Source organism: Ylistrum balloti, unplaced genomic scaffold, assembly GCF_031769215.1.
Source record: "Ylistrum balloti isolate Yb309-2 unplaced genomic scaffold, AGI_CSIRO_Ybal_v1 Utg369622, whole genome shotgun sequence".
Taxonomy (NCBI): domain Eukaryota; kingdom Metazoa; phylum Mollusca; class Bivalvia; order Pectinida; family Pectinidae; genus Ylistrum; species Ylistrum balloti.
Window position 1 is genome coordinate 765,879 of NW_026781892.1, and position 11,290 is coordinate 777,168.

Sequence of the window (11,290 nt, forward strand, 5' to 3'; positions counted from 1 at the left end):
CCTAATTCTATATGTCACTATTTCTCTGTGGAGACATACCGACATGTATTAAATACTTAATCACCTAACTCTATATGTCACTATTTCATTGATGGACTGTTGAGATATACCGACATGTATTAAATACTTAATGAACTAACTCCATATGTCACTATTTCTCTGATGGACTGTTGAGATATACCGACATGTATTAAATACTTAATCACCGAACTCTATAAGTCACTATTTCACTGATGGACTGTTGAGATATACTGACATGTATTAAATACTTAATCACCTAACTCTATATGTCACTATTTCACTGATGGACTGTTGAGATATACCGACATGTATTAAATACTTAATCACCTAACTCTATATGTCACTATTTCTCTGCGGAGATATACCGACATGTATTAAATACTTAATCACCTAACTCTATATGTCACTATTTCACTGATGGACTGTTGAGATATACCGACATGTATTAAATACTTAATGACCTAACTCTATATGTCACTATTTCTCTGTGGAGACATACCGACATGTATTAAATACTTAATCACCTAACTCTATATGTCACTATTTCACTGATGGACTGTTGAGATATACCGACATGTATTAAATACTTAATGACCTAACTCTATATGTCACTATTTCTCTGATGGACTGTTGAGATATACCGACATGTATTAAATACTTAATCACCTAACTCTATATGTCACTATTTCTCTGTGGAGACATACCGACATGTATTAAATACTTAATCACCTAACTCTATATGTCATTATTTCTCTGTGGAGACATACCGACATGTATTAAATACTTAATCACCTAACTCTATATGTCACTATTTCTCTGTGGAGACATACCGACATGTATTAAATACTTAATCACCTAACTCTATATGTCACTATTTCTCTGTGGAGACATACCGACATGTATTAAATACTTAATGACCTAACTCTATATGTCACTATTTCTCTGATGGACTGTTGAGACATACCGACATGTATTAAATACTTAATCACCTAACTCTATATGTCACTATTTCTCTGTGGAGACATACCGACATGTATTAAATACTTAATCACCTAACTCTATATGTCACTATTTCTCTGTGGAGACATACCGACATGTATTAAATACTTAATCACCTAACTCTATATGTCACTATTTCACTGATGGACTGTTGAGATATACCGACATGTGTTAAATACTTAATGACCTAACTCTATATGTCACTATTTCTCTGATGGACTGTTGAGACATACCGACATGTATTAAATACTTAATCACCTAACTCTATATGTCACTATTTCTCTGTGGAGACATACCGACATGTATTAAATACTTAATCACCTAACTCTATATGTCACTATTTCTCTGTGGAGACATACCGACATGTATTAAATACTTAATCACCTAACTCTATATGTCACTATTTCACTGATGGACTGTTGAGATATACCGACATGTGTTAAATACTTAATGACCTAACTCTATATGTCACTATTTCTCTGATGGACTGTTGAGATATACCGACATGTATTAAATACTTAATCACCTAACTCTATATGTCATTATTTCTCTGTGGAGACATACCGACATGTATTAAATACTTAATCACCTAACTCTATAAGTCACTATTTCACTGATGGACTGTTGAGATATACCGACATGTATTAAATACTTAATCACCTAACTCTATATGTCACTATTTCACTGATGGACTGTTGAGATATACCGACATGTATTAAATACTTAATCACCTAACTCTATATGTCACTATTTCTCTGTGGAGACATACCGACATGTATTAAATACTTAATCACCTAACTCTATATGTCATTATTTCTCTGTGGAGACATACCGACATGTATTAAATACTTAATCACCTAACTCTATAAGTCACTATTTCACTGATGGACTGTTGAGATATACCGACATGTATTAAATACTTAATCACCTAACTCTATATGTCACTATTTCTCTGTGAAGACATACCGACATGTATTAAATACTTAATCACCTAACTCTATATGTCATTTTTTCTCTGTGAAGACATACCGACATGTATTAAATACTTAATCACCTAACTCTATATGTCACTATTTCTCTGTGGAGACATACCGACATGTATTAAATACTTAATCACCTAACTCTATATGTCACTATTTCTCTGTGGAGACATACCGACATGTATTTAATACTTAATCACCTAACTCTATAAGTCACTATTTCACTGATGGACTGTTGAGATATACCGACATGTGTTAAATACTTAATGACCTAACTCTATATGTCACTATTTCTCTGTGGAGACATACCGACATGTATTAAATACTTAATCACCTAAATCTATATGTCACTATTTCTCTGATGGACTGTGGAGACATACCGACATATATATAATACCTAGTCACCTAACTCTATTTACAATGTCCTGCCGAAAAATGTTGAAATACGATTCTTCAGAATAAATACACTCGACCAAGGAACCTCCAAATAAAAGCAAGATGTCAAGTCGATGTGTTGAGTTTACGTTAAAGGTTTGGTGCGGACTTGGGTATTCACGTACTGACGGGTGTAGAGACGAAACGACTGCACAACATTTATATCGTCAGATAAAGTATTACTTATCTTTTCCGTGCAAAAAATAGCGTGTATCTCTCAGTCGAGCAACAGTCAGTCAAAGCCTAAAAAGTCACTATAATCTTCATTAGGATATAACGGTGAATAATGATACGTATTCCAGTTACCGTCACTGGTTCTTACAAGTATATATAACCAACAGGCCACGAGAGAGTAATCCGATAATATAAAGAGGTCAATTTTTTAATATCTCCGAAACTGAAGAGTAGCATCAGATAATGTCCAATCATCTACATTGGCATATTGGACGAATGGATGGAATACAAACAATGCATACAATTTACTCTTTTCGAACGAGAATCTAAATAGGCAGACTTACTGGGAAAGGGTCTCTGCCATAAATAGGCAGACTTACTGGGAAAGGGTCTCTGCCAGTTTTTCCCAGAAAACAACATTACCTTGTTCATCTCGCGGATATTCAATATATGACTCATTCGCAATAACGTCCATCACATTAAACGGAAGGTATTCCGGGTTTACGCTCTCATAAAACACCAACAGCAAAACACACCTCCCGTCTCTAGAGTAAATACTCTCCATACGAGCCATGTTGAATTCATACCTACACCAGTAAGACTCGATATAACTCCTGGAAACGATTGCCACTGTTTTCCTACTTTGATTGATAGCTTTTGTAATATTTTCTGCTATATCTTGCCCTGGCATGAAGTCACGTTGATGTAGACACAGTGATAAGCCCCTTCGGTTCTCCAGTTCATTTAAAAGGTCATGTCTGATAAATCTGCCGTCCTGTTCGCAGTACGATATGAAGGCGTCATAAGGGTATTCGTCTTTTTCGTCATCGTTTGTCATTAAGCCTGAATATCCCCTATATCTTGTTCTCGTCATATAATACAAATATCTTAATTTCCAACGAAAGCGGTATACAAGTCCTGACACTGTCAAAGATACAGCGAGAACTACAGCGAAAGTAGTTCCCACTATCAATGCGGTGTAGTCACTACAATACTTCTTTAACCCAACTGAAATATTCTCGAAATCTGAAAATGTCGCGTTTGTGCCATTTGAGTAGCGACATTCGTAGTTTTGAAAGTTGTGAAACATCTCCTTATTGTCTCCTAGCCATGTTAGGAAATCCATTGTTTCACATGAACACTGAAGCTGATTTCTACTTAAATCTACGGTGAGGTTTCGACCCTTCAAATTATCTATCTGTCTACGAACGTTATCACTCAGTAAATTCAATTCATTGTAAGACAGGTTTAAATTTTGTAAGTGTGACATAAGTTGAAATTCCAAGTCAAATTCGGGCAATTCATTATGGCTGAAGTTCAATCTCCTTAATTTGCTTTGGTTCTTAAGCAAAAGCCTAGGGACTGCCTGTATCCGATTCCAGGATAAATCCAATGATCGTAAGCGTTCAAGACGACGGAAGATATTCCCATTCGTATCTTTATACAAAACATTTCCGAGTAAATTGTCGTGTAAAACTAGAGTTTCGAGATTTTGACAATCATCAAAGAATTCATCTGATATATATGTACAGTAATTGCTTGATCCGTCAATATATTTGACATATTGTAAATTGGAAATAGGACCTTTCCACGAATGCAATAAGTTGCTGTGTAAGTCAACGTATGTCATGTTGTTTGGCTCAAAAGGAATGCGTCCTATCTCGTAATCTAAACTGCTATCAAAGAATTCGAGGCGACTTAGTTTGGGAGGAAGATACAGTTTTGGTGTTGGAAATTCATAATCACTCTTGGATGTCGGTATCGAACAGTTGCTGCAGTCTTTGGATGATTGAGCCTGCCAGTCATGACCGTATTTTGATGGTGGTGCTCTCCAGTCGTTACAGTCCTTGGTTCCGATGCTGGGGTCATGAGAAGTGTACTGGTTACTTCCGTCAAAATATTCTAAATTAATGGCAGTGGATATTTGCCAAACATAAGCACCATACGTCAGTCGATTCTCCTTTACTGAGAGAACCCGTAAACTCTTCGGTAGTTCTGGAATCAGGCCCTCCTCTACAAGCGATAATCGGTTACTCTCTGCATACAAGTGTGTCAGGTAAGTATGATTGCTTAGCTTTGATATGTCTTCTACATACACCATTGTTCCTGGTCCATAGTCGCAGTGTATCTTACTTATGTCTAACATACTGATGGGCAAAACCTGTAGATCATCCGTTAAGCTTGACAACACTCTGAAGGTCAGCCTATCATTGTGCGAAATGTTCAGTGAACTCAATCTGCTGAGCACACGAAACGTTCCTTTTTCAAAACTACGCAAATCACAATAAGACAAATTAAGATGTTGAATTGACGATACATTTTCAAAATAATTAGATTTCAAGTTATATAACGCACAATATCCATCGTGGCCTCCTAAATCCATCAATTCTAGTTGTGTTAGTTTTTTAAATTTTCCTGAGAAACCACCTGGATCCACACCGTCCAATAGACATGTCTTTAGGGTTATGATTTTTCCGATACTGGTCGGGTATGTTAGATTTTCAGATCGCAAATTTCCATGCCTGTCATTGTTACCCTTTAAGTTGAGATATGTTAAGCTTTTCAGTCCTCGAAATATATTTTGCGGAAAAACAGATGGGATGTATTTTAAGAAATTTTTACTTAAATCCAGATGAAGTAATTTATTCATGTTTCTAAATGGCTCGTCAATGAAGCTTTCTATTTTGTTGTCAGAAATATCCAGATATTGAGTAAAATTAGACAACTGTCCCTCTTTTATCTTGAAGTGTGCTATCTCGTTTCGCTGTAAGAAGATTCTGGTAACGTTGGCATGGAAATTTGGAATAACGGAAATATTCAAGTTTGAGCAATCAGCCACTATTCCTCCACTCGTCGAAACATGACATCGACACCTCACATCCGAGGCACAATGACTTGACGTTTCCATTTCCACATCAGCATATTCTGGGAGGATCCAGTCATTCTCCTTGACCTTAGAGTTATCTGAGTGTTTCTGTATGTGTGGATATCCATATAATGTCGGCGTAGCGACTGCCATCCAGATAACTGTGAATATATTGAATTAGAATCTTTGTTAATAATAGGAACATCTAACTTGGTCAGAATGACAAAAATGTCCGATTTATCATGTACAAAATTTTAATGACATTTTGCGTTTTCTTAAGTATCTCAGAACCTGCAATACATCTACAGCTTTATATAACAATTAAGTTTGACTCCCTTATTGATAGGAAGGACATTCAGTTACATACCTACAGCTTTATTTGTCAAGCAAGCATAAGTCTTTTTGTATACAAGAAATGTAATAATAACTGCAGATAAGGATCAAATCATTTGACAAAGATAACATACCTATCATGCAGATTAAAAATCAGGATCGAAGGACTTTGTTTTATTTCCATTTTCGATATAAGCTCCTAATTCTTTTAAGAATGATGGACCGAAATGATTCAAACACGGAATGCTCTCGTTTAAAAATCTCTCTGGCATGGTTTTCAGAACGATCTTATGTACCTTAACATTAATATTCAAATTGACGGGCAGGGTTACACGAAATTTAGGATCCTTCACGAGAAGTTGTCGCAGGTTATCATTTTGGATAATGCTTTAATCGTCAGTTATTGCATGGATGTACGCAGTTTGACCATTGTTAAAAGAAGAGAGAGAACGGAGAGGTAGTTCTAAATCATCTACATTCATTTGCAGCATTTGTTTGTAGTTCCAACAGGGGTAACTGTAGGCAGTTACAGGGTTATTTCTGCATTGAAGTATGGTGGGTTGTTATACTGAACAGACTCCTGATCTAAAATAATGCTGATGTTAATAACACCAATACCCTCATTTGCAAATGCACCTTTCGTAAATTAATTTATTTTAAGTATGGCAGATGTTTATAAATAGAATAGAAAATAAACGAAGTGATGTAACTCAGTAGGTCAATTAAGAAAGGGCATCATTTCATAAATCGTTTTTACTGTTTCTCGTTTCACACCGGACATGTTTATAGATGAAGAATTGACATGCCGTTTTTATCGTAACCAAACCACCCCTTTCTCCAAAGATTGTACAAAGACACAAAAAGTGTTAACTCCGTTGCAAGTGGTAGAGAAAACAAGAGCAACTCCATGTTCTTTTTCATCAGAAACTTCAACATATAGAGAAATACGGAGGCACCTTGTGATGGATCATGACCTTATTCTAAGTGTGAAGTAACTAGGGGTGAAAATGTATATATGAATAAAACACAAGATGAAAAAAATGAATATGTGAATAAAAGATTGTTGAAACGTTAAGGATAGTGTTATGGATGCAAGATTCAGGAGACATACCCAATGAACGTATGGATACAACAAATGATGAAAAGATGGATGTGGGGTGGGCTGGAGTAGACAATGTACATATGAATACAAAAATTATGAAAACATTGGGGGTACACTGTACGTATGAATAAACTATTGATGAAACATGCATAAATAACCCTTTACAATCATGACATGGAAATCAATTAGAATACAACGTGATATTGCAGAAGGAAAAGAATCCTTAGTGACATTGATGACATATCTTACACAGTCATGAGGAAATACCACGTAATCAACATATGATAGGGACAATGGACATTTTATTTCAACCTGAAGCGTGACAGAGTATGATCTACTCTATATATCAATCAATTACATTGTTACACAATACTTGTCGTTTGTCGAGCACCTGAGAACGACCTGTTTCCGTTGATCTTCATACCAGACAAGGAAATAGAATTACTACCTATAAGATCCTAATGGCGGCCATTTAACTTCTGCACGGTGGCTATCTCTTTCTCTAAACACTCCATATGTTGTCACGTCAGTAAATTGTATCTACTTCAGAAGTCAAAGTCGTGTTTTTAATCGCTGTGATCATTATTATTTTGTAGTTCAAAGATCACAGATTATAAATTATGACATATCTAAGAGAAAGACTCACAGAGATAGTCAAAGTGGATCTATGGAGATAGCAAGAGGAGATTCCCTGGGTTACAGTTATCGAGTAGATGATCATTCCTAGAGAAGTTGACAAAGATATATATAATGTACGCGATACTAGTCGGGCTGTTAGACCCATTCATCTTAAGTACATGAACAAAACGTTTTGAAAATTTACTTCACCGGGACATTTTCATACCCCACGCCATATTCGGGCTTAATAAGAAACGTATTATTTGTTATGTGTAAAAGATAAGTTTTCTTACCAAGCACAACCTTTGCAGTCTTCATAATGTAATGTCCCTTTTGAAGGTCCTCTTTCGATATCGTAGCTGATCCCGTCCTCGGTCTACGACGAATTGCAGCTAGAATGGAACGAAAGCAGCGGGCAAACGCGTTCGTGTCATTTAAGGGACTACCTTATAATTTATGGGTAGCTGATATCGGACCCCGGCTGTGAACGTGTGACCCAGTATTATCATTTTGGCTGTCGCAATATTGATCTGAATGCACATAGGCAAGCTTAAGAACCTAAAAGGAAGGGATATTCCCCAAAGATACCAGACAAAGCAAGTAGCTTGGAGAGATATAGCGTAATTGTGGATATCCAGACAGAAGTATATAAACTAGACAAAAGGAATGAAGATGATGTAAGGTCTTGAAAATCTAGACAAAGTTATACCATATGTTGTTCCTAAGTATGGTAGTTTGGTGTGTATAGAAAGTTTCGTATCATTAAATATGTAATATAATTTCTGGAGGAATGTTGGGCCAGTATGATATTTGTACTTAACCATGGTCAATGTCCTTGTGTATTGTACTTATGTATAGTTATATCATAGGTATGGTACATATACATTTCACCATTGCAAAGGAACCATTTGCAATCGGGTAAGTAATCGTAAATGATATGTGATAAATGTATCGTATAATATTTTTGAAATTCTTGTCAATCCGAAAGTGACTTCTTATTTCGGGTTAACAACGAGTAACAAGGCGAAACCGAAAAAATTGTTGCTTTCAGAATTTTGTAAAAACAAAATTTTCTTAACTATTTCAATGTCAAAATTCTTCGATTTTATCAAGTAATCTCACTGTTTTCTTAATTAAATTAATGTATAAAATTTCAATAATGACGTTACTTGGCACCAAATGTGGCGGATCTGAACTGGATATGAACGATATCGTCTTTGCTTAATTAACATAATTTAGACCAGCCTAGTAATTTCTGATTTTTCACGGCTTGACGGCAGATTAATGTTGTAACAGGTTGATATGAACTAAAGCATTACTTTTTAATGTGTTTGACTTAATACAATTATTTACCTGGATCTAATACCCAACCTTAACTTGCCCATTCTATCTTAGATTCTGTCACATAAATTGTTCGATATCCTCTTGAAACACTAGCATCCTTAAGATCATGCCAAGGAAATGTCACTTTCGGATGATAATGTATGATAAAGGATCTACGCTATTTGATTCACATATCTAACTTTATTCTACCTGTCCAATAGAACTTTTTCCTCCTCGGCGGTGGGCCTATATGAAGATTTTGCGATTTCCACACAGGATCTTAGACGGTTTTCTAAGTAAGCAGACCGATTATATATGCAGTGTATGAATCCAATATTTGATGCGTCAATGAGTTTACTGACACAAGAATATTTTTTACTGTTATAAAAACTTCTATTCTAATGACATTGCCAACACGAAGAAATGTTCGGTTCAGTAGAATCTTATCCATTTTTTCTCCCGCTATTTCAGTAGCATAGGTAAAGCAAAGGTGAAAACAGATAGTGGGAGATAGGGATGGGATAGAGATGGGGTCTATTGTCTTACATTAATATTATCATAAATTAAGTCTGCCTACTGGAACACTAGCCTCACCAACACCTGTTCCCACAAGAGAAATGGAGAGTTCTCACTTGAATTAGTTTTAATCCTTCTCTACCTAACATATTTTTGTAGATACCGTTTTATAATTTAAAAAAGCCTACACTTATGCTGCACCTCATATGTAGGCTTATACATGGCACTACGTCTTTCATCTTTGTTGCCCACGAAAAGACGCCTTTTCGTTGTTGTTGATTTTTGTTTTACGTTCTGATGGTTTGACGTTTTTTCATTTCTTATCGATTTGGCGAGTTTTGAATTTTGAATTTTGATGGGATTTCGGCTTTTCGTTATTTCTTTAAACGGTAGGCGTCTTTTCGCGGGAAACAAAACGAAGAGATGGAATGTCTGATATAAGCCATAAATAGAACAACTACGATTCATTTTCATGTACAGTAAACATGTAAAGTTTGAAGTCAATGTGTCGAATGATTTGCTCTATTTCTGTAGTTGTTCTAGAATAAACAAAGTGACAGACTGCATGGAGCAATGATATACTCCTATCATAAAAGATAACGGAGGAATCCCGGCACATCGATCTATATTTTGACATTATAAAATATCAACCTGGCCACATTACATAAGGACTTTTCAAGGTATATCAATGGACATTTTGTAAGCAGGATGTGTTTGAATAACAAATAAATGCCAGGGACCAAAAGAGATTTTGGTTACGTTAAACAATGAGAACGTTATCATCTGCCATGTGGTTTTAATGACTGCAGTACTAGAATATTGAAGCACCTGTCAAGTGTAAAATCAAGCAAAACGAAGTAAGCCAGATTATTGCCAAGTGTCCATATAAGGATTTTTCTAAATTATAAGAAGGCTCACGTGGTATTACTTCTTGGTTTGGGGATTCACATCAAAAGCATGCAGATGGATTAATATAAGTTGTCAAACTTGTTTCCAAATCCAATTTCAATTGTTATTTGATGCAACTATGTACATTGTAAGGAGAAAAAATGAAATAAAATAAAGTTTACAAGAAAAGCATGCAGAAGAAAATCCGGACATTTACGTATAAAACAATAAGATATCATTATGCTTAGAGAATTACTATTCATTAACAAACTCCGTTATTTTTCATCTTATTTTGACATGAAACATTTCATCGTTACATAATTTCATTTTACTACGAAACATTTTAACAGTACAGAAAGTTCTCAACTCAACTATGGTTCGTAATTTTATCAAAGTAGTGATAATATGTTCCTGTAACTCATACGATACATTGACAACTTTATCAAATGACCTGTCTGTAGAGTTTGACAGGATACATGATGAATCAACTTAGATTATCATACTCGAACTGGCCATGTCTTGATATGTTTAGTGTACGTGCGATTCGTCAGTATTGCACGCAATAGAATAATTGGTAAATTGCTAGAACATATGGAGCAATGAGTAATAACTACCATACTGAATATAAACTTGATGACTTCCCTACAAACGTGAGATATCGATTTCCATATCTGTTTACTTGGCTTATCCTGTTTTAGAGTGTCTTAAAGCCTTTCACATTTTAACTGTCATGAAGTGGCCAGTGTGCACTCGAAGAAAGGACATTAATCTCACCAACCACAATACACACGGAAGTTTATCTCCGCCTCAAACATTTGGCAGCTCTAACCAGCTAAAGATCCGCTTTAGATTCATCTAGAAATTCATATACAGGATTTCCCACACTTATCAATTCTACCTTGGTATTACTACGATGACGTCAACTACCACTTGTATTGATACAGTGAATCCACGTACATGTCAAACGCTATGATAAAACATGTACATTGGTAAACATAACAGGAAGAAAAATGACGATGTGTTATCTTTAAACAA

General features: G+C 35.5%; 1 protein-coding gene across 1 annotated transcript; it reads right to left on the minus strand.

The window, feature by feature from the left end:
- Window positions 1-2,985: 2,985 nt before the first annotated feature.
- On the minus strand, window positions 2,986-7,270 carry LOC132550054 (toll-like receptor 4). The gene is given in 2 exon segments (XM_060214055.1): window positions 2,986-5,636; window positions 7,105-7,270. Coding segments are annotated over 2 exon segments (2,817 nt in total).
- Between the last annotated feature and the right edge of the window lie 4,020 nt (window positions 7,271-11,290).